General features: G+C 42.1%; 2 protein-coding genes across 2 annotated transcripts; both read right to left on the bottom strand.

The window, feature by feature from the left end:
* Positions 1 to 52: 52 nt before the first annotated feature.
* On the bottom strand, positions 53 to 20,722 carry LOC114137145 (uncharacterized). The gene is made up of 6 exons (XM_028005717.1): positions 20,426 to 20,722; positions 19,557 to 20,327; positions 19,090 to 19,149; positions 12,012 to 12,188; positions 5,755 to 5,936; positions 53 to 303 (listed from the first exon to the last, which is right to left on the bottom strand). Exons 2-6 carry the CDS (start codon positions 19,719 to 19,721, stop codon positions 267 to 269), a joined length of 621 nt encoding a protein of 206 aa, XP_027861518.1. The 5' UTR covers positions 19,722 to 20,327; positions 20,426 to 20,722; the 3' UTR covers positions 53 to 266.
* On the bottom strand, positions 3,090 to 4,799 carry LOC114137142 (tripartite motif-containing protein 16-like). The gene has a single exon (XM_028005714.1). The coding sequence runs from the start codon at positions 4,770 to 4,772 to the stop codon at positions 3,105 to 3,107; it is 1,668 nt and encodes a 555-aa protein (XP_027861515.1). The 5' UTR covers positions 4,773 to 4,799; the 3' UTR covers positions 3,090 to 3,104.
* Positions 20,723 to 23,990: the final 3,268 nt, after the last annotated feature.

The raw sequence follows: 23,990 nt of genomic DNA on the forward strand, positions 1-23,990 counted from the left end.
AATGACTATTAGACGTAGGATACAGTTGTCTTCATCCCACTGGGTTTTAACACAATTCATACAGTAGCTGTGTCCACAGGAAGTAGTCACCAGATCCTTCAGTAGATCCAGACAGATGGAACAGGAGAAAGTTTCACTGTCCAGCTGATTCTGCTCCATTTCTGCTCTCAGTCACAGTGACTGTGTGAGTTTCACTTCCTGAACACAGAAACCAGTTAGAGCTCTGATCTATGACTCACCTGTCAGTGCAGAGAGGCAGCAGCCAATCAGCTTCCACCTTCAGCAGATGTTTGCTCCACCCAGCTTCATGTGGTTGGAAGCAGGAAGGAGAAGGTGGAATATCAGGTTTGGTTTGGAGGAGGAGGAGGAAGAGGACGAACATTACAGAGACGGCCATTTTAAAATATCTAAATGATTTTAGGCTTAATCTGGATTCACACAAGCTCTCAGTTCTTGTTCTGTTGGATCTGAGTGCTTTGATCCAGTGGATCACCAAATTCTTTGAAATTGATTACAGCATCTGGTTGGCCTTTCTGGTTCTGTTCTTCAGTGGTTCTATCTCACAGATGGAACTTTTCTGGTCAGTATGGATACATGTTCCTCACAGATCTATGATGTTAACTATGGCGTCCCACAAGGCTCTATTTATGTCCTCTACTTTTTAACTTGTACATGTTGCCGCTTGGTGGCATCATCAGGAACCATGGAATCAGCTTCCACAGTTCTGCTGATGACACTCAGCTCTACATCTCATTGTCTGTGACGACCCCCAGCCAATCACTGCACTTTTTAATTACATTTCAGACATAAAGACCTGGATGGCACAGAACTTTCTCCAGCTCAACCAGGACAAAACTCACAAGTTTAATCATTGGACCAGATGATCAGAAAGAAATTATAATAAAAAAAAATACAAACTGCATCTTTTAAACCTTCAAACCAAGTGAGAAGCCTGGGAGTTCTTCTTGACTCTAAGCTCACTTTTATTCCGCATATTAAACAAATAGTTAAAACAGGATTTTATCATCTACAGTAAGAAACTTCAAACTTCCTGAAAACTGTATAACAGCTCAAAATCTGACTTCCTTTAAATCTAGACTAAAAACCCACCTGTTTAGGATTATATTTGAAACATAATCAATTACAAATTTATTGATGAAACATTTCTTAATGTCGTGTTTTGATTGTTGATTCTATGTTACATTGTGTTTCTGTGTTTGATGTGATGTAAAGCACTTTGAAATGCCTTGCTGCTGAAATGTGCTATACAAATAAAATTTGATTGATTGATTGATTGATCTAATAAATATATCCAGAGTTGGATCTATTCTCTCCCTCACCAACTCTGAGACTCTGATGCTTTTATTTCCAGCCTATAGATTATTGTAATGTTGTTTCTGGTCTCCCTATAAAAACTCTGCCAGCCTTCAGCTGTTCCAAAACTCTGCTGCTCCAGTGCTAACCCAGACCAGAACACAGGCTCACATCACACCTGTTCTAAAATCGCTGCATTGGCTCCCAGTACGTCTCAGGGTTGATTTTAAGATTCTTTTACTGGTTTTGAAATGTCTTAATGGTCTTGCACCATCTTACCTTGCAGAGCTGCTATTACCTTCTGAACCCCTTTTGGATCCTGAGGTCCTCTGGCACCGGACTATTAACAGTTCCCAGAGTCAGAACTCACACTGATGGTGAGGCTTCTTTCCTGTGTTGTGGCCCGTTTGTTTAACGGTCTGCTAGAGAACCTGAGGGCCGCAGAAAATGTTGCTGTCTTTAAGAGAAGCTCAAGACCCGACTTTTAACTGGATTTACTGAATTAAATCATTTCTGCTCAGTCAGTGTATTTTCAATGCAGTTGTGATTTTCCATGTAGGGTCTTGATGGTAATCGTTTGTTTTTGTTTGTTGTTTTTATTGATCGGTATAGGAATTTGATCTGCTTTCAGCAAGAAGGTGCTTTATAGATAAAACTGATTGAATGATAGTTATCTAGACTAGTTACCAGATTATATTTGTTTCTCCGTTAAACCTGAGAGGAGTCAATAGTGTTCATACGGCGGCTGCAGCAGTCTGTGTGAGTCTTTGAAAGCAGGATGAGTCTGTCCTAATCAAATCCTCACAGCTATTGCTGCTCCTGTTGTCTCTGTGAACATTGGGTGTGTTAGAGGTGTGTGTCTGTTTCCAGACCTGAAGGGAACAAAACAAGGAGACCTGTGGTCAGAGAGGAGCTGCTGTGTTTAAGAACAGATAGAAGATGGAGGGTTAACAAGTTTTACTGCTTGGAGTAAAAAGCAGAGCTGGAACTGAAACCTTTGTCTCTTCATTTACAATCAAGAGTTAAATATTTACTCAGTTTATTCTCTGAATCTGATTCCATATGAGAGCTTTGATAAAAACCTCGAACTACACAGAGATCAAATGTTTAGATTGAATTTTAACGTTATTTTAGGAAATAAAAATCTAAATTAGAACAAAAATCAAGAGCTAAATTATCTGTGGATAAAGTCACTGATTGATTGAATGTTTGTATTGACAGGCTAACCTATTGGTTCCTGTAACAAATGATTCTCTCAGTAATCTCTGTGCTGCAGTGCTGGAATTAGAGTGAAACCAAGTGTCACATGAGACTCTGAAGGAAATGTTTCTGAAATTTAAATGACAAAAATCATAAACCTTTCCACATTTCTCAGTAATCAAGATGTTTTATTGAATGAATCCAAAGAGTCAAAACATCAAACATTTATTCTAATGTAAAGCTGAAGATTTGAGAAGAAAACAGCATCAGTTCAAAGTTTTAGTTTCAGTTTCTTCTTTGGATCAAAATAACGAAAAAAGAAATAAGTTCAGTTAATATTTACTGATTTAAACAAAACCAACTTGAAAGAACCAGAACATGAAAATATATTAATACAAACATTAAAGCTGAAATATTAGCGTCCAGGGGTGTTTAGAGAAATATTTTTCTATGATATAAAAATAAAAACATCAGCAGTGATTTCCTTCATGGCTCCAGGAACACAGAGAACTACATTTACAATAGAAATATGAAGAACAGAAACATCAGAACCAAGAACCTGATCAACAATCAGAGAGAAAAGAGGAAATCTATTTAAGTTTATAAAATTGTGCAGAAGCTCCAGTGTTACCAACCAAAATTCCAGCCAGCAGTGGCTGAGTGAATGTGGTCTGGACTCTGTGGAGGAGAGTCATGGTTTCAGAGACTCTGTAGAAGGACAGAAGACCTGCTGTGTGATCCAGGAACACTCCTACTCTGGAGGAACCTGGACCTGAGATGGAGGTCCAATTGTTGTTGTGAAGAAAATTAAAACTGTTTTGTTGACATACTAAAGCCCAAGATTTGTCATTATTTCCTAATCCACATTCATTCACTCTTCCTGCTCTGCTGATATTCTTGTATGTGACTGAAATATGAACTTGTGTCCCGCTCCACTCCACCTCCCAGTAACATCGTCCAGTCAGACTCTCTCTACTAAGAATCTGAGACCAATCAGTGAATCTGTCTGGATGACTAGAATAAGACTGATGTTGATTCATCCATGTCACCTTCCTGTTCCCCTCTGATAGTCTCAGCCATGTGTTTGCTGTATTTGGATCCAGTGTGATTTGACATGAATACTTTAAGAACCCAGCTCTGCTCTTTGGTTCTGGTCCTGACAGTAGAACATCCACCTCAGTGACCATCAGTGAGTTGTTTGTCCGTTTGTCTCTCAGGATGTCCTGTAGTTTCTCTCTGAGCTCTGACACAGCTGCTGTCACGTCCTCAAAGTGTCTCAGAGGACGGATGTTGATGCTGGATGAGTGTGTAGAATCGCTGAGTTCTGGCAGTGAGGGGTATTTGAGGAGAAACTGGTTGTGATCCTGTGTGTGTGAGAGCTGCTCCAGCTCAGCGTCTTTCCTCTTCAGCTCAGTGATCTCCTGCTCCAGCTTCTCCTGAACATCTTTGACTCGACTCACTTGAGTTTCCTGCTGGGATCTGATCTGCTGCTTCACCTCAGAGCTTCTTTTCTGGAGGAGACGGATCAGCTGGGTGAAGATCTTCTCACTGTCCTCCACTGTTTTAACAGCAGAGTGATTGATGGCCTCCACCTCCTGTTGAAGCAGCTTCACATCGTTCTCTCTGTCCTGGATTCTCTGCTGGATGTTTCCTCGTCTCTCCTCCAGCTCTCTCTGCCTCTCAGTTCTTTCTGTTGCAGCTGACACTGAGTCATGACCTTTATGTTCCTCCATTAAACAGATGAGACAGACACACTTCTGATCAGTGCGGCAGAACATCTTCATCACCTCATCATGCTTAGAGCACATGTTCTCCTGGAGGTTCTTGTTCGGCTCCACCAGCTTGTGTTTCTTCATTGCAGGAACATCAAGATGAGGTTGGAGGTGATTCTTACAGTAGGAAACCAGACAGACCAGACAGGACTTGATGGCTTTCAGTTTTCTTCCAGTGCAGACATCACAGGCCACATCTTCAGGTCCAGCATAGCAGTGGTCAGCAGCAGCAGCTTGGATTCCAGTCTTCTTCATCTGCTCCACTAAAGCTGCTAACATGGTGTTCTTCTTTAGCACAGGCCTCGGTGTGAATGTCTCCCTGCACTGAGGGCAGCTGTGGATTCCCTTCTGATCCTCTACATCCCACTGGGCTTTAATACACTTCATACAGTAGCTGTGTCCACAGGAAGTAGTCACCGGATCCTTCAGTAGATCCAGACAGATGGAACAGGACAAAGTTTCACTGTCCAGCTGATTCTGCTCCATTTCTGCTCTCAGTCACAGTGACTGTGTGAGTTTCACTTCCTGAACACAGAAACCAGTTAGAGCTCTGATCTATGACTCACCTGTCAGTGTAGAGAGGCAGCAGCCAATCAGCTTCCTCATTCAGTAGATGTTGGATCCACCCAGCTTCATGTGTTTGGAATCAGGAAGAAGGAAGAGGAATATTAGTCTTTGATTTGAGAAGGAGAAGGATGAAGAGGAAGGCTCTTATAGTCATAATCTTAATGTTGAAACGTCAACAAGATAGTTTTCAATTTACAATAACTTGGAAAATGAAAGGAGAGAGTGAATGATATCTGTCTGTATTGTAACATCAGTCCATGGGAGTTTTAGCAGGCAGATAAAAGAGTGAATTGAATTGACTGTATTCATCCCCACTGAACTAATAATCCATATTTCATATTTCAATCAATCAAGTTTATTTGTGCAGCACATTTCAGCAACAAGTCGGTTCATATGTTATGTTTTTACATAATAAATCTAAGAATCATTTAAGAAAATCACAAAGTTAAAAAGAAAACACCACACAGTCAACAACTGAACAAACATTACCTTTTACTGAGTGGATTCACCAAAAATCATACATATTAATATGTTGGTCAATGTTTTGTTTATTATGTAACCAGATGGGTTTTTAGAACTCTGTGTTTTGGCTGTTTTGCAGTTTTCTGAAAGCTGAAAGCTGCTTCTCTGTGTTTTGTTCTGGTTCTGTGGCTGCAGAACCAGAACCAAACAGATAAAACAGCTAAGGAGAAAGTCGACTGGTCATAATACTGCAACTTTCAACATGTTGCTGAAGGAGTTCTACAGAGAAACAACATGGCTGCTCTTAAACGGAGCTAAATAAAGTCTTCCCATCAATAACTGTTTATCTCCTCATGTTTTGATCTGAGAAACAACTCAGACGTTACAACTCAACGTTACCGTAACGACTCAGTGTAACAATGACATCAGCCATACTGACCGATCCCGGCGTCTCGTCTTTCCGTTTGTGCCGCCGCTGCAGTCCAACCTGAACCTGATCCCGTCCATGTCCCCCCTCCCCCACCTCCTGCTGTCCTCGGAGACTTCCTGTCTGTTCGGCTCCACCTGCATCTGCACCTTCCTCTCCTCCTCGCCGCTGCTGGGAGCCACCCGAAGCGCTGACTAACTGACCACAGGAACAAAGATTTAAAAGCTGCAAACTCCTACTGGCCGTAAAAATGATGAAGCGGCCTGTTTTGGTTAACTGCGCTGCCCTCCCACCACAACTGGCTTTGATTTGTCAGTGGAAACCAGATGCAGGTGACGCTCCACGCTCTGTTCCAGGGAGGCGGTAAATCTAACCCAGGTACGGGCCCTGGAGCCGCTGCAGCGAACCTGATACTCACTCAGGTCTGGACCAGAACCTGCAGCAGTACCTGTGACTCCCCACAGGTACCACCACTACCGCCCCTGCAGCACAGCACCGCTTCAGAACCTGAACTCTGCGTTACGACTCTCATTTGTTTTATTGCCACCTTGTTAGCACTAATTCAGCCAGGGAGGCGAAATGATGCAAGCCAAGGCAATCGGCTGAGTGTGGGTCGCTTTCATCGTGTTTCCATTTAACAGATCCTGCTCTGTCAGCTTTAAACGGCTTATCAGGTGGAGAGGAGAGGAGGAGAGACGCCGTTGGACCTGACACACAGAAAGTGGTGTTTAAAAGCAGCACAGTTCCTGCAGGGCAAATACATCACTGGATCCTTCAATTAAGATTCATTTATAGCTCCACAGCAAGGAATTTCTCTGAAATGAAAGCAGATGCAGGATTTTCTAGATAAAGGATCCACTGGAGAACTCGTCTTCTGGTCTACTTCTGGTCTTTGTCCCATGTCTGTCCTCCCACAAAGGACTCTTGTCTCTTGATTTGGACTTCATCCAGGAAGGTGGACCAGGCAGGAGCGGAGCCAGACTGAGACCACTGCTCACCCAGTGTGGGGGGAAGGGGGAGGGCAACGACTGATCGGTACCATGGTGTGTTGAGTCCATTGAAGGTAGAAAAAAGAGAAGGACTGAATCTCCACCAAAAAAGAGAAAAAATCAGAAATTTTCAGGGGGAAAAAAACAAGGAAATTATTGATTTTGAAAAGTTGCAACTTTGCCAGAAAAAACTTGGAAATATCTGAGAGAAAAAAACCAAACAATGCAAGATTTGTCTGCACAGACCCAGAAACAAGTCAGTATTATGTGTTTTCCAGCCACACAGTATTATTTTATAATAAACCAACTTACCTTCAGTTTTTATAAAAGGGAATATCTAATATGACTTAAAAGAAACTTAATTTTGCAGTTGAACTCCTTGGAATTGGGCCTCTGTCTCTTTAAAAACTCCTGCTCTTTCTGAAACTCCGCCTTCAGGAAGTCATCACAGCATGGCTCCTCTATTAACCCTTTAACAAAGTCGTTACTGGTGTTGCACTGAGAAGCAGCTCCTACAATGAGCTCAGCAGATGATCACTTTCACCAGGTGTTTGCTAATCGCTGCTGGCTAGTCTGAAGGAGCTGAGGGGATTTGTGAGCTACAGCTCAGAGGAGGAGCTTCATCCTTCATCCAGGTATTTTGCACAGCTTAATGGTTGCCGTGGAGATTAAATGATTTATCAAACATGAAAGAATCAAGCCGACACTCCAGGTTTTTTTTTTTTTTTAAATGAAGGAATAATATATGCTGTAACAATAAAAAAAGTAAAAGTTATGTTAATACTGCTCCTTTAATGGATTTTAAAAAGATTTGTTTACCTGTTTAAATGCATGTATTACATTTTTAGTATCTTAATACACTAAAATGTGAACAAATTTGTGTAATCCAAATCACTTCTTGTGATTCATGTTTTTATGTATTGCTTAGAATTTTCTGAATAATTTCCTACTTTTTAATAAATATTATATCAGGTATGTTAAGAAAAACTTACACAGGAAAGGATTCTGTTCAAGGTGAATCTCTGTTCTCCAAAGGCAGTTAAAAAAAAAAGGTTTATATAATCACGGTTCAATATTGACCAAAATAACTGATTACACATTTTTTTTCCATAATCAAGCAGCTTTTTTTTTTTTTTTTTTTACAAAGATGACCTCATTTACATCCTGTCAGTTTCAAAGTTAGCAGCCAAACTGAAAACCTGCTACAAAGCAACATGTTCCCTGCTCTGAGAGGGAAAAAGAATAATTAATCCTTCTAAAAGTTACATTTTCTGGTAAAATAAAACAAAACAAATATACCGTGTTATACTCTATGCTTCAGCAATTTTAGTCTTCAGTTGCTCGTGTTGTTGCTACCTCACTTTTATTTCAGAATTTCTCAAAAATACAAAAGTAAGCACTTTCCTCAAATAAACACACAAAAAACACCTAATGTGACGTGTGTGGAGGACAGTTATGATCCACTGCACTTTATAACTTCCCTTTGAGCTGCATATGAAATAAAACGGTGTATTTTTACATGTTTTATAACCTGCCTGGAGGGGGATCTTCTGTGTGCCGCTGCCTCAGTCTAATTGGAGACATCCTATTTCAAAGAAAAGTGTCAAAGTGCTGACAAGGAATCCGGATCGGATCCGGATCACCTTCCTCCTCCGTTCTTTGCCTCTCTGACGTGATTCTCCCTCAGAGTTGTCCATCAGTCTCAGATATTCGCTCAGACGGATCAGATGAAACGTCAGACACGGTGACGTGGCGTAATGAAGGAATCAAGTCACAAGGAAACGTTTGTACAAACATGTCAGAGTGGAGAGGAACGAAAAAACAAAAAAGCAAACAACCCAAGTGTTTAATGCAACATGACAGAAAACTCCTCAGGCGTCAAATGCCCAAATTAACCTGAGCGTCACTCCGCTTGTCGAGCCTCCTCAACGACTCGTCGGTATTTTTAAGTCGGGATAAAAACCTGAGGAATGGAACAAGCATTAAAAAAAAGAAACAATGACTCGGTTTTCTCTGGCACGGCGCTGCGTTCCGCAGGAAAAGAGGAGAAACTGAAAGAGAGAAGGGAGGAAGAAAAACGGAGAAGGGGAAATAAAACGAGCGCAGCTGCTTTTCTGGCGCGGCGGCAGCGCGGCTCATGGCAGCACATCCAACATGTCATCTCTGTTTAGACACACCTTGGAGAACAAGACCTCCTTCCAAAAACAGGGAGGGGAAAAGTGGCGAGACCTGCGCCAGCGGCGCTGCCTCCCGCTGCGTTGATGCCCGCGCGCGTGACTCACAACATGCGCGTGCGTGGTCTGCGCGCGTGATCGCAGTTCGGAGACAGACACCGAGCGGCTCACCGGCCAGGCTGCTGATTTCTGCTTTCCTGACGGATGATGATATTATCTGCTCCACTGTTCCAATGAAAACTGATCATTATTCAAACTGCTGGCAGATTTAGGCTAAAAAAACAAACTATATTGAACGTTTGAAGGAGCATTTTTTGATATGAAATATTTTGATGACATGTTAATAATTACAGATTTCTGTGTACTTGTTTTATATTCTTTGGTGCTTTTCTGTCTCGTTTGCTGTCAGAAATAAAGTTTATTGTTGAAGGAGAATTATTGCTAAAAACTGAAACATTTGTTCCAAAGGAAAATGTTTGGATGTCTGATCTGTCTAAAACAAGTAATATGATTTATGTTAAGAAATCCTGATCCTAAAGACAAATCCTGTATGTTAGAACAAAACTCTCTGTATTTAATGTTCAACCTGAACTCCAGTGAACAGTTCTTAATAATCCTGGTCCGTTGGTAATCTGGAAAGGAAAAGAATCATCATTACTGTAAGTCAGACGGTTGTGATGGAACTGTCAAAAATCTAAGATCTGGGCGTGCAGTGGTGGCGTAGCGGTTAGCGCGACCCGTTTTTGGAGGCCTTGAGTCCTTGACGCGGCCATCGTGGGTTCGACTCCCGGACCCGACGATATTTGCTGCATGTCTTCCTTCCCCGTTTCCTGTCAGCCTACTATCATATGAGGGACACTAGAGCCCACAAAAGACCCCCGGGAGGGGTAAAAAAAAAATCTAAGATCTATCTTGTATCCAGGAAAGCTGATGTGTGGAACCGATCAGTGATTATAGTAGCTGTTAAACTGAACCAAAACCGATATGCCTTAATTTTATTTTTATTTTCTTATTTATTTTTCTAAAATGAACACATTCGTGTTGGATGATTTACCTTTTTTGAGCCTGAATGGATGATAAAGCTGCTTTTCTTGACCCACTGGGAGTTAAATTCTGCTTCCAAAAATGATCTGATTGGATGCTAGAAAAGAGTACTGTTGTGTTCAAGTTGTGCTAAAAGGAGTTAGCCTGTCAGCATCTCAATGCTAAAGACCAATGCTAATGTCAGCGTCTACAGTCCACATTTCTAAAGAAGATCCATGAATGATCAGGAGTTTCTGAAACACTGGAAACATGAAAGGTATTAAAATAGAACTTTGCTCAAATCTGATGGTTGAATGACCTGAATGACAGATGAGAAACAATAATAAATATCTCTGTTGTTGCGCTCATGTGCCTATTTATCAATTAATTTAGAAAAAATAAAAAGGCTTTTTTAAAATTTGAAAATATTATATATTGAAACAAGACTGATCAAGTACAGACCCAGCAGTTAACTCAATTATTATTATAACTGAGTCTCACTGCTAAGTTAAATATTAAATATTACAAAAGTGACCTTCTGCTTCAACTTTTGTAAATGTTTGTACTATATTTACTTTAGCTGCCAGTGAAACTCCAGACCCTCATGTGGCGTTGAAATTCCTGAGTCAAGAGTCATGTCACAAACTAAGCCGTCACGGCAGCCATATTTAAGATGGCAGGTTAGCAGCAAGAGAGAAGCCTTGGTGTCGGGAGGTTGTGTGAAAACCGAGGTGGGGGTGGAACGTGGAGAGGAGCCAGGCTCTGGGAACAAGACGGTCACCCCATGCAGGAGGGATGAGCAAAGCCGCCAATCAGACAAAAGTCTGGACGCAGCAGAATCCCGCTCCCCGCCTGGCCTCAGGCTGAGAGGGATAACTGAATTACAGCAGCAGCAAAGAGCTAATCTCACTTCCTCTGCGGGGGTCACATGTGTGTACACTTGTCGTCCTTTCTGCAGGCGGCTGCGAGCGCTCGTCTGTCGGCCTGAGCGCATTTGCTCAGGCTCAGCACGGATTTTTGGAGAGCGCGTCGCCCCGGCGGCGAGAGAGCATGTTTACTAGATGGAGATGGAGGCTCACGTCCAGCATTCCTGCCGGGAACAGAAGGTGAGCAGTAATGGAGGTAAGAATCGTCAAGGTGTCAGTGTGGGAAAGAAAACGGTGTGTGAACGCAGCTTGTTTTTATTCCCCACATGCGTTCACGTGTTTCAGCCTCCCTGAACGCGTCACTCAACCTGACGAGACGCCGTCTGACGAGACGCCGGCTCCGGAATTAGCAAAAGACTTTGGAAATTGTCAGTTGAGAAACAGATTGAGTTTTTTTTGTTTTTTTAGAGAAATGCTTTTTTGCTTTACTGCTTTGGTGTTTTTTGTTAACACACTTGAAAATGTACAAAAACTGGTTGACGGAGCCAGTAGGGATCACATCAGCCAGGTGTATTCATACACGACAAGCCAGAAAGACATTAGCTTAGAGAAGCAATTGTTGCCGCCCAATAATCCCAGAGATGTTATATTGGCATTTCCAAACATTTTCTATTCCATTAATCCAAAGCGATGCAGGTTTACTCAAACATCTGTGAGGATTTTCCTCCCAGAAGTGGACGTCACACACCGGCAGGTCATGGTGGATCTGAAGGGACGTTTCCATAAGCAGCCGGTCGGATCAAAGGGACGCTAACACTGACTCCTTAAACATAAACCGAGTTTCAGCATCAAACAATAGGTCTTTGCTGTTTGTTATAATCTGGTGCATAACATCCAGCTGCAGTCTCAACTAATCACACACACAATCAGTTTTTCCTTTAATCACTTCTTGTAACCAAGAGAGCACCAGTAAACATGTGAGGTTTGGAGAGCTGGAGCTTGTTTCTCTGTCAGCAGAATTTCCCTTTTGAACTCACAGCTTCTGCTTTTTCACAAGCCAGAGCTAAAAAGCACATCTGATGACACCAGTTATATACTTTGGCTGAGCAAAGAGTTCTACAGAGATTATGTTGGAAAAAAAAGAGATGAAAACAGAAAACTGGAGTCCTAACAAAAGGGCATACCTTTCATCGCCGTACCTTTGGCTTCGGCCTCACCTTGGATCCCGGACAGAAAAGCGTTGCTGTTTCCCATCCTGCTCCAGCAGCGTGTTCAGGACTGGCTGACCAGGTTAGGCTGGAGCCCGGGTTCTCCGCCAAACCACTCTGAAGCATAGCGTGACGGTGTGTACTTCTGTCATCAGGGAGGCTGTAGTTTTGGTTTGGCATCAGCGCCTGGTGGAGGTTACAGGAGAGGATGGAAGGCGTAGACCAATCGGCTAGAAAAAAGAGCATGTCAGGAAAACCAAAAGCATTTGTGATTGATATTATACATGAATCAGAACATTTACAATTACAAATTTGGGTAGAACATGTACATGTCTTACTGTCTTGCAAAAGGTTTGTACAAAAATGAGAGCAAAATAAGGTTTTTATTCTGTCCGTCCGGAATAAAAACATCTTCACATAGTTCATAGAGGCAAATTTGTCATTTTTGCACTCTTATTTTTGTACAAAAATTTTGTAAGACAGTAAGACATGTAAATGTTCTACCCAAATTTGTAATTGTAAATGTTCTGATTCATGTATAATATCAATCACAAATGCTTTTGTTTTTCCTGACATGTTCTTTTATCTAGCTGTCTGGCAAACTGAAAATAGGAGTGTTTCAACTTAGAGACAACATTTATATTGCCATTGGCGATGATGCTATGAAATGTATTTAATGGCAACTCGAAGGTCACAGCAATGTGTCCGCTGACTTCTGACAGGCACTTTCTCTGCTTCAAAATTGGTTGAGTTGCTTTTATGTCCTTTGAATTTCTCTCCACATCGTTGAGATCTACTTTCATCCATTCACTTCTCTTTCCGGGGCAAAACTTTTTTTTTACAGTCACGGTTCCTTTCTCACGAGCCGATAGCAGGTAGAGAGCGCAGCGCACAGAGGCCTTCTGTGTGCTTCAAACATCCGGACCGAACCCGGCGAGATAAAAACGTCCCGTTAATCTAACCTTGAAAGCTGCGGCGGCGGAGAGCCCCCCTCTGCCCCCCCCAGACCTCAGAAAGAGAAACAGGCGGATTATTTCCATTTGAAAGAACATGCCAAATTACACAAATCTGTTTTCAGACGCTCTTTTCAAAAGTGGCAACAGATGGAGGTCGCTGTGAGCTGTGAGCAGGTTGGAGACGACGGTGTGCCGTGTGTTTATCAGCACACACACAGGTAGCCCGAGAAGCCATTATGCCGAGCACAGATCTTATTCAAGCAAACACTCTAAGAGACGGCTGCCTAGGTGTGCGCCGTCCTTCACACATTTCCTTTTTTTTATTATTTGAATACAGACTCTGGACTTCATATGTAGCAGCTGCTGCATAACTTATCTCTGCTGGAGGATGGAACAAAAGCCAGCGAGTGATTAAACAACTGAGGAAGGAAAGTTGGGCGCTAGGTGAGAGCTGGGAGAGATAGCTTAACTCTGTGGCTTTATTTTAGCTCCGACAAAACAACAAAATGTGGTTTCATTGGCTGAAAACAGCTTGAAATGGAAGTTCTTTGCTTTTAACCATGAGATACATAGAAGAAGGCGACAGAAGTAAATACAGGTTGGTCTCTCAGCGGTCTGTGGACCGTCACCTGTCTGTCACATGAAGATACAAAACAGACAACCACAGAAACTCACAATTCAGGTAACCAGTCAGCATAATGTGGATTTAAAAATTTTTTTTTAATAGACATGCAAACTCAATGAGGAATTACCCCGGATTTCTACGCTATGCCTGGGTCATTAGAAACTGATGTCTTACAGAATGCTGGGAAAACTCACAGTGACCCAGAAAGGTCGACGACAAAATGCAACAACAAAAGTTACAGAACAACAAAGAGCCACAAAACAATGGCAAAAGCACAACATGAGTTATTTTAAAAGTTATGCTAAGATGAAGTTTATGCTTGTGTTTGTTTGTCTTGTGTTTTTTATTACTGATGTGTTGTTGCTTTGTGGCTTTTGCATTTTGTCGACGCTTCTGTCCGAAGACATTCCATGACCTGAGCAAACACTAAATATTTCATATTCTTCTGATTTCACCAGATTTCCTGTAGTGATCACTCTATCTGACTTTAGATGGTGCATTTTAAGGTTTGCAGTATGTAAATAGGTTATACATGCACGCTGTTTTCAGCTTGAATAAATAACACTTTTATGTCGCTAGTTACTTTCAAACCATCATCCATAGACCCCTGTATTGGGCTCAAATACTAGCTTTTCAAATCCATTCATTGCTTTAAATACAAAGGAATGTTGCTGTATTAAACCTGTCATTATGAGCATCATATCCTGTAGATCGATGTGTTTTCCACATCAGACACTGGAGGATCATCTGCTGTGTTTCCACCCAGAGGCTGTTCTGCTGCTTAACCTGTTTTCTTACATTTCATTACATCACACTTGTTCCAAAGTCTAGTCTACAGCTCACACTCATTAAGGATACACTTCTACCTCCTGAGGTGAATTAGCCTCATAACATTGTTGAGTCACCTTCACTCTACGTCCATCCAGCTGATGCCAAACATAAAGACCAGTTATATGATACGACGCAGCAGCACACATTTTACTGCGGCACGATGGCTATGATGTCATTTTCAGCTTTAGGGAAGGCTTGGAATAGTAAATATAAACTACTGAAGCTCCATCAAACTTCACTCTTCATGGAGTTTGATCCAAGGACATTAAGATGACCAGTCACTGCTCCAGAGCGTGTGCTGACCTCCTCACAGGATGGGTGATAATCAACAACCAGTGGCCGACGAGAGTCTGTTCAGGTGAGGAGCAGGGAGATGACAGCCTCTTGAGGAAATACTAGCCTAGCCTGAAGGTACTGCTCAACCTTCTCCAATCTGGACAACTGGATTGGAGAAGATTGAGCAGAAGATTGAGATGTTCCCTGTCTCGGGGCCAGTCTGAGAGCCCCTATCATCCAGGTCAATGGAGACCATGGACTCATAATTCCACATCCAGTCCAAGGATTCAAATAAAGACAGGAGATTTAGAAACCGACTAGAAGAAGAAAAAGGACTGGAAACATAAAACCAGAGCTGCAATGGAATGGGTTAGAACAGTACTTCTCAAATCCAGTCCTCAGGGCCCCCTGCTCTGCATGTTTTAGATGTCCTTCTATTCCAGAACAGCCTATTCAAATGATTGCATCACCATCAAGTGCTGCAGAAGCCTGTTAATCACCAAAATACTCAATCCAGGTGTGTGGCAGAAGGGAAACACCTAAAACATGCAGGGCAGGGAGGCGTGAGGACCGGAACTGAGAAACGTTGGGCTAGAGCAGGGCTGTCAAACTCCAGTCCTCAAGGGGCGCTGTCCTGCAACTTTTAGAGCTGCCTCTGCTGCACCACACCTAATTAGGTCATTAGCAAGGCCTAATGCAAGGCTCTGGAGAACTGATATACACAAGGAGGAGGTAATGAAGCCATTTCATTCCAGTGTTTTGTACCTGTGGCACATCTAAAAACTGCAGGACAGCAGCTGGAGGACTGGAGTTTGAGAACCCCTGTCCTAAAATAATGACCTGAGTCATATTTTGCCAAAAGTGATTTTGGCAACAAAAGAAAGAAAGAAAGAAAAAAAAGATACCTCTTTATTGCCAAACGTTAATTTAGCTAAAAAAAAAAAAAATCATTTTTGGCAAAAAATGACATGCCATTATTTTAGGAAGGTGAAGATGTTCAGATATTCATGTGAAAGAACGGCACAGTCAAAGTCCAGACTTAAATCAAAATAGGAATCTATGACAAAGATGGAAAATTGATGTTCACAAACGTTCTCCACTGGATCTGACTGAGCCTGAAATAATTTGCTTAGAAGAACAAGAAAAGTTTCAGCTTCTAAATTTGCAAAGAAAAATCGCAAAACATCTGCATCTGTAATTCCAGCGAAGAGCCGTTTTACAGACACATGCCACACTTTGGGTTTTTAACATTTTTATAGTCTATCAACACAGCGATGGATGTTAGTCTATCAAGTAAAATCCAACTAAAATCCACAGAATGTTGTAGTTGTGACAGATGTAAAATTCCAACCACATGAAAACTGTCGCGAGGCAAACAGACAGGATGAAACCTGTTAAATAAAACTTCCTCTGGGTCCGGGTTCTGTGTGGAGGGACAGAATCCACATCATGGTTCCGTGAAGAGGAAGAAAAACCAGGAGAAGCTGGAAGCTTCTGGTCCGACACATCAAAGATTCCACGAAAAACAGCCGAGATGGTTGAGTTATGTGTGGAGGTGTGTGAGGGGTACTTTCCATCCTGCATGCTAAACCTCTCAGGGCCTTTTCTGCCAGCTCTCACCACATGCAAGCCAGCCACACACACACACACACACACACACATAGTTTCAGCTTCTCAGCCTATTTTGCATCCTTCTTCTGGAAGACTTTACCTTTCTCTTAGCATGCAAGTCCAATTTCCTGGACGGCAGGAAAAGATTCTTTTCAAGCCTTTTCAAAGCTTTTTCGACACGCAATCCATTCAGCTGCAGCAACATATTGTCTAATAAATGGTGTGTGTGATGAAAGTGGGCTGTAAACTGACAGAGGGGCTGGCTGTGTCTGGTTATATCTGCCTTAATGTGTCTAATCTGATGTCAATGAGAACGGAGCCACCTCTGAACCCGGGAGCGGAGGTGCTGATCCAGAACCACCATATGGCTCCACATGGCACCTACGGCTCTGGAGAGGCTCCAAGCAGCCGTCACCACTTCCTCTGTGTGTGTGTCTGGGGGGAGGGTGTGTGTGTGTGTGTGTGTGTGCCAATGTGGACAGACGAGCTGTAACAGCTGTCTGGTACCATTGGGAATTGTTGACCTTCTTGTCTCTCAGGTGATCGCAGCTCAGTGCAGTTTTGTCCTGCATCCCTTCATAGAAACGGTTCAGTTATTTTCACAAATTTGTGCAAACTTTAGTGGTCAGGTGGAAGCAGAGACGAGACGTTTGCCTGAACAATACGTTGGAATTAACTACCTGGAAAACTGTTGAACGTGTCAGGAAAGCAAAACGAAGGGAAGCTGAGATCGTTTCTGTTACAAATGTTTGGAAAACTTTGTTGATGTTCGGCTGACATCGGCGTTTCTATTAGAGTTTCTCTTGATTGTTCACACACAAATACTGGGCGGCTTAACACTCAATGGAAACAACATGAAACTTCTGAACCAATTCTGCTAAACTAGAAGCACAACTCTTGCTTTACACACTTCTTGTGAAAACACACTCTTTTTCCAAAAACAATCCACACAGTTTTCATGAGGAAAGTCTCTGACTGCCCTCCTGTGGACACTGACTCGTCATATAAAATAAAGTATATTCATATTGTATATGTGTTTGTGTGTTTTGAGTTGAAAAACAATTTTTAAAAATATTTTACATCACACTTCTGTATGTACTGTCTGTAGTGAGTAACAGTGAGTCGTTATGATGAATGGAGAGCAGGTGTTTTCCATTCATCATAGTGTTTTTCATTTCATCAACTGGTTCTTATAATTGTCTATTCATACGACAGCTTGTCATCTGAAAACAAAATACAATTTTGCTAATTGCTGCTGGCTAGTCTGAAGGAGCTGAATGGGGGCGTGGCTTCTCTGTGAGGCGGGGCTAAGTCCACCCAGGTGTTTTTCACAGCTAAATGGTTGCCATGGGGATTAAAGGATTCCTCAAACATCCTTGACTGAATCAAGGCAACACTCCAGGTATATTGTTGATGAGAAAATGACATTATAACGTGACGTAAAGCTCAAACATTTTACACAATACTGGCCATTTAATGAATGAACTTCAGTTGTTTTAATTGTTTTAATGCCCAACAGAAAAATAAATGGCAAAAAAAAAATAAATGGCTGAAATTTCAGACCTGTAAAGTATAAACAGGCTTGTGCCGTTTAAAACCAAACCAGGATCTGTAAAACATGAAATCAACAAATGTGGAGTTGCTGCTGAAGCTGAAGATGTTCTGCTGCTGCAGCTCTGACCCGGGTTCTGTTCTGTTACCACAGGGTGTCTCTGTGGAGCAGCCAGGAAGCTCTGCAGCAGAGAACCACGGCTTCACTGGACAACACACACCGTTCAAACACCACAACAATCTGCATGCGCTTCAGTCCGGTCAATATTTCTAAGACAGAAATGATTCGTCCCTCTGACAGATTTATTTAGATTTAAAATCCTTTTCATTCCACCAAAATGTTTTCTTCCTGGAAATGAGACAGATCTCTGAAAACACAGAGAAACCATGTGAAAGAAGGATCAATTAAAACCCATCAGTTTTTATTTCCTAACCATCCAGACCTCTCAGGTCTTCAGAACCAAACATGCATTCAGATTCTGTGTCCAGTCCAGAAACGTCCAGAAAACTGCAAACCAGCTGAAACACTGAGTCCCTTTAGATCCAGACTGACCTGAGCCGGAACATCAGAAACTGATTTCAAACCTGTCGTCGTTTTTCCGTTCCTTTGCTGCTGTAATGTGGCTGTTCTATTTCCCTTCTAGTTGTGTGAAGCACTTTGAGTTACCTTGTTGCTGAAAAATGTTACATGTAAATGTATGACTGTATAATGATTTACACTGTTCTCAATAATCCTTGCAGAATTTTTTTTTTTTTTTTTAAGAGTTACTGCAGTAATGATAAAACTTGTTCTAATTTCTGAGCAGCTTTTTACTGATTGTTTGAGGAGCTGCAGGTGTGTGAGGCTGGAGGGCCTCCGTCCCATCACCCTAATGTTGAGCTTCCTCCTCAGTTCCACGTTCATGTCAGATCCAGTCAAAGGTAACATGTTGGTCAAATCAGATCATTTCAACGTGAAATCTGTCAGAAGTTTGGATCATTTTGTGAATTCAAATATTTTTTTTAAATTGTACTGAAATTCTTACTTCTTTTTTCTTCTTCATTTTTTAAGATAATACTTCATAATTTCTTGAAATAAATTAGATTCTGAATTTGAAACAACGGGCAATATTTATCAGCAGCCACTTTTTAAATCTGCTTTTGCTTAAATTTGTTTTACGTATTTAGTTATTTTGTTTCTTGAAGCTTTTTGTGATTTTTACCTTGAAAGTTAAAATGAAAATACATTTTTACTCACCGTGTTTAGACCAGGCTCATCTATTGGATGATCTTTGGTAGCAGAATCATGACTGTAATCCTCCATGTTAAACAGATACGGAAAATAATCATTTATTACAGACAAAACAAGAAATGTTTTCAATCTAACCTCACAAAGAGGCATGTCAACGTCTCCCACGACAACCACAACTCCACCCTAAGTTGCTAAACAATCTACAGTTAGTTATCAACTAATATTTTGCATGCAAGACTCATTAAAAATCACAGTTTTTAACTTTTATGAAGTTGACATTTTCATTCTTATATTCATGTGTCTGCCTCGTCATTCTCTGCTGGACCAAATGTCAGAATATCAGGTTTTCCTGCTAAAATCTTTAGTTAAATTTCAGTCGAAAAGCTGTTTGATTACAACTGAAATAATTATAAGTGCTAATATTTAATACCTTCCAGAACTACTTTGTACAGTGTGTTTCTCTCTTTGCTCACCTTCAGACTGCGAGTGAGGGGATGAAAAAGGAAACGGCCGATACTGGTTGGTGCTCTGTGATGTTTGGAGCTGGGTCCAGTTTCCCAGACTGGTGGGGAACAGGTGCGGCCAGCAGTTGCTCTTTTTGAGCCGGACTGGAAACGGAGCCAGCACCTGTTCCACATTCCTCTCTGGTCATGTTGGAAAAAAGAAGAAAAAAAAAAAAACCCGGTGGCGTTTTATAAATGTTGAACAGGAAGTTCAAATCCAGCTAAAGAAACAGCAAAATAAGAATTCACACGTCTGGTAAAACTATCATTCCCAGTCTTGATTTCTCATTAATGATGAGAGCGTTCATCAGGTTCTTCCTCATCTTGAGCAGATTGATTTATACTTTTGGATCAAAGAAAAAAACAACACGTTTTCACTGGGTCGTTTTGTTCCAGTTCCTGCTCTGCTCTGGCCACAGCTGTGCACAACTGTCCAGCGGCTCTGATGTCATGCATAATGGCTGCTGGAACCCGATCTGAGCGCCGCGTCCCGCCCTGCTGCTCACAGGCTGCAGGGTGAAGGTTAATGCAGGGGCCACCTGCAGCACATCTGACACCGTCCCACAAAGGAGACCTGAGAGGAGCGAGGGCAGCAAAGCTGCATCAGGAGAAAATTCATGAACAACATAAACAGACTAAACTTCAGCTGAGCAGAAACAAGAAAGATTCTTTGGTTGGATCACAGGTTCCTAAACTTTTCCAGGGGCCCCAGAACAGCGTTGACCTCACACACAGGCTGTGCTGCAAAACAAGTTCAGAAACATCAACTTTTAGAAGGTTTTTTATTTATTATTCAACAATTATTACATTCATTTAACATAAATGCTGCCTTGTATCACCTGATGTTAGATGACCAGAGGCGGTTCTGGCCTGTCTGCTGCCCTGGGCGGTGATGTTGGGATGATGATGATGATGATGATGATGGCTTGAATCAGCCCCTATTGACATTCAGATCTTCCCCTCTTTCTCTTTTTTTTATTTTCTATCCCAGCCTGAGGAGCAAAGCAGCTCCATGAATTTTACTGGCAAAAGGAGAATATTGAGAATATTTTATGGATTAGTTCATATGTTTCTGGTAACAATTTATCAATTCATTGTGTATGCTAAAAAAAAAAAAAAGCTGAAACACATTTTGAATTTCATTTAGACTTGCAAACACTGGAATAAAAATGTTTGTGATTGAAATAGAAAATTTTAAATTTTAAATTTTTTCTGTGTCCATGTATGGTGAGAGCAGAGAGGGAGTCCTGACAGTTATGGCTGAATCCCACCTGATGCTTCATGGAGCCGCTCTGGATCAGAGCAGCTGGACGGAGCAGCGGACCGATGCCCTGCAGCTGCAGGTCTGTTTCTGCTGGACAGGCGAGAGGGAGGAGGAGAAGGGTGGAGGAGAAGGTGGAGGGCTTTTGTGGAGATGCTTAGCAGCAGGATTGACAGCAGACATTCAAGTGGGCGTGATTCAGCGGCTTCTCGCGTCCTCTTGCACTTCCTGTTTGCAAAAAACTTTTATGTTGGTTAAAAAACCCCCCCAAAAAAACCCACGATAGACACAAAAATGTTAGCGAGCTAGCAAGTATTAGCCACTAGTTGCCTCGAGACACAGAATGCAGTAATTTTAGCTTCATGAATTTAAGGCCTTTAAAGGGTGAGTGGACGCCCTGGTGTACATGTGGACTTCATATCTGCAGTTTGCTCAAACTGATGACACAGGGGCTCATTTCACACACGGCCACAGAAACGGATTTTTAGAAGTTAATGACACTAAACTGTGCTTCACTAAATTGTCAAAAGAAACTCAAAATTGTCTAAGAAAACACAAGCTAAACATTTGCGGTAATTGTTAGCCTAGCACTGCTTCAGTCCAGCTCAGGATTTTTCTCCGTTTTGAATTCTGAAATGTTGCAACGGAATCTCAGACCAGGTGGTCCGGTGAGGCTCTTTCATCGAAATTCCAAAACTCAATGTAGAATTACCGAAACAGAGGAAAATACATGAGCTCAGACAAATAGTAGTGTACCTGGGGCCTCGGTTCGCCGGTGAGCCCACCTCAGGGTACATATGCTCGCGCAGATGCACGCGTGTTTGTTTGTGCGTGCATGTTTCCCGTCTGCACTCATTAATCCCCGTCTCCAGCCTTAATGGATAGAATCGGGTTCTCTCCTCCTCTCCTGCTGCTCGGAGAACAAACGCGTTATCATGCGAGGCCCTCTCCTCCTCATAAGACCCTAAATATGGAAACGGTGATTGGAAATTGTTTAGACAACCTGAAATGGTTTATCCCGGGGCTGCGCACGGCTCCCAGATCAAAGCGGAGGAAACATGAATCATGGAGAGTTTCTGTGCGGAAACAAACCCTTCGCCTTACTTTCTTTTCTGTTTTTTTCTCTCTTTCTTCCTTTTGACACACACACTGCCACAAATGAGAAAGTAAAGGAAAACAAAGGGAAAGAAAAGACTGTCTCTCTCTCGGTTCTGATGTGAAGAACTTCTTTGTTTGATCACAGTCTGCTTCTGCTGCCACTTCACTCCCACCAGTAAACTGTCTTGCATTAGTAAAGAGCGCCGAGGCGCCCGCCGTCGCTTGTGGAAACTCAAAGATCGAATTCTTCAGAGAAACATCGTCTTCCTTGCTGGACCGTTTCCCTCCCCTCCATGAAGACCCACGGCTCTCCTCAGGAGCGGATCGAGGAGAGAGGGCATCATCACTGCAGCCGTGTCCAGCCTCCTGGACACAGCCTGCCCGAGACTCCTGCCGTGTGTCCCGGGCAGGAGACACACGGCGGATCACAAACTGCTGAAAGACGAGCCCTGTGGACGGCTAGAGAGGGCCAACGTCTGACAAATGATGAAAAATCTTTCCCTGCTGGTCTGCAACTCTAATGAAAAACAAACAAACAAAACAAAACATTCCGTCTTCTTCTATGGTTTACATTGATGATTGATTGATTGACTCGGTTCTCCTCTGTTCTTGAAGTTCTTTGGCCTGAAGAAGTTGAGATCTTAGCCAGGTCGCGTTTAAAGCTGCAGTGTGTGACTTTTTACAAACACATGTTAAAGCTGTCAGCATGTCGTAACGGTGCAGAATGAGACAGATAATCTGTGAAAAGATGGAGCTCCTCCACCTTCTCCCAGTGCTGCTATTAGCGTATGAAGTAATGCACGGTCAGCCAATCAGAGCCAGCAGGGTTTCATGTAGATAAGCCTCAAACATCCGAGAGCTGCAGCTGATGTTTACAGAGCACAAGAATAGCTTTAAGAACAAACCAGAAAAGGTTTTCTGTGTTTGTACCTGAGATTATCTTTTATATTAAAATTTGGTTTGTGTTCAGGAACACTTAACAGTGACAAAAAAAAAAACAACTAAGGATTTGGTAGAGGAGGAAATACTTTTTCACAGCCCTGAAGATGATGGGATAAAGTCATACGGATACATAATCTTTTTTTAAACATTTACATGCCAGTCATTTGTATTCCTCCTCTTTTCCCTCCGTCAGGCGGACCGGAGTGGCTGACTCACTGGTTTCAGGGAAAAGAAGCGGCGCTGATGTCATCCTGACGGGCAGAGCGGCCCGGTGAACGCAGCGGGATGGCGTCAGGTCCCAGACGCATCACTCTCAGCTGACGAAGGTGCCAGGTGATGTCAGCGCGGGATGAAGCACCGGCCAGCACTCTGGAACTGCTTCACCCAAATCTCAGCAGAACACAGAACGACGCTTGTAAATGTGCGATGAAGATGTTTCAGGATCCTGTCACTTCACAACCACAAACGTCAATATATGGATCAGATGTTGGCATTTTATGTGACAGACCAACACTGAGTAGATTTTTTTTAGACCGTATTCATATTAAACCCACTTTACAGTAGCAGCATTTTCATTGACCATATCATTGCACAATTTGACATTTCGAAAAATAAATTTGCTTAATGGAATCGCGCCTATTTAGGAAAAACCCTCGTTTCCAAAAAAATGTTTTGCCACTTGGATGAGATCGTTTCTCAGCCATATCAACATTAGCTTATTTCGTAAAAGTGAAATAGAAACACTTTTTTGCATCACACGAGTCACATGATCAACAACTGGATGTTACTACTGCCGGAAACAGCAAAGAAGACAGGAAGCAGTGATCCTCCAGATCACGGCGCAGAAGGTTTTTAATGACTTATTGTCTGAACAAACTTATTTTTGTGTGATTTTAATTACATTTCTTACTTAATGGAAATTGTAACATAACAAAATATGAAAAAGTTTGAGTATCAGTATGTTTGCTACACACTAATTAATTCAATTACATCATTTCCCATTTTTGCAATGTTTCAATGTTTGTTAAAGACGAGGGAAGCTGGAGGAAAAGGCAGAATTGCAAAGATACACCTGGGATCCTTTGGAAAGCAGTAAGGATGAA

This window comes from Xiphophorus couchianus, chromosome 21 (assembly GCF_001444195.1).
Source record: "Xiphophorus couchianus chromosome 21, X_couchianus-1.0, whole genome shotgun sequence".
In the NCBI taxonomy this organism is placed as follows: Eukaryota; Metazoa; Chordata; class Actinopteri; order Cyprinodontiformes; family Poeciliidae; genus Xiphophorus; species Xiphophorus couchianus.

Excerpts from the sequence above, each read along its gene's own strand:
- LOC114137142 (XM_028005714.1), bottom strand. The coding sequence starts at position 4,772 with ATGGAGCAGAATCAGCTGGACAGTGAAACTTTGTCCTGTTCCATCTGT.
- LOC114137145 (XM_028005717.1), bottom strand. The coding sequence starts at position 19,721 with ATGTGGAACAGGTGCTGGCTCCGTTTCCAGTCCGGCTCAAAAAGAGCA. Across the intron at positions 12,189-19,089 it reads ATGAGCCTGGTCTAAACACG|GCGCTGATGCCAAACCAAAA; the intron begins GTGAGTAAAAAT and ends AACCTCCACCAG. Across the intron at positions 304-5,754 it reads AAGACGAGACGCCGGGATCG|CTGGGTGGAGCAAACATCTG; the intron begins GTCAGTATGGCT and ends AACCACATGAAG.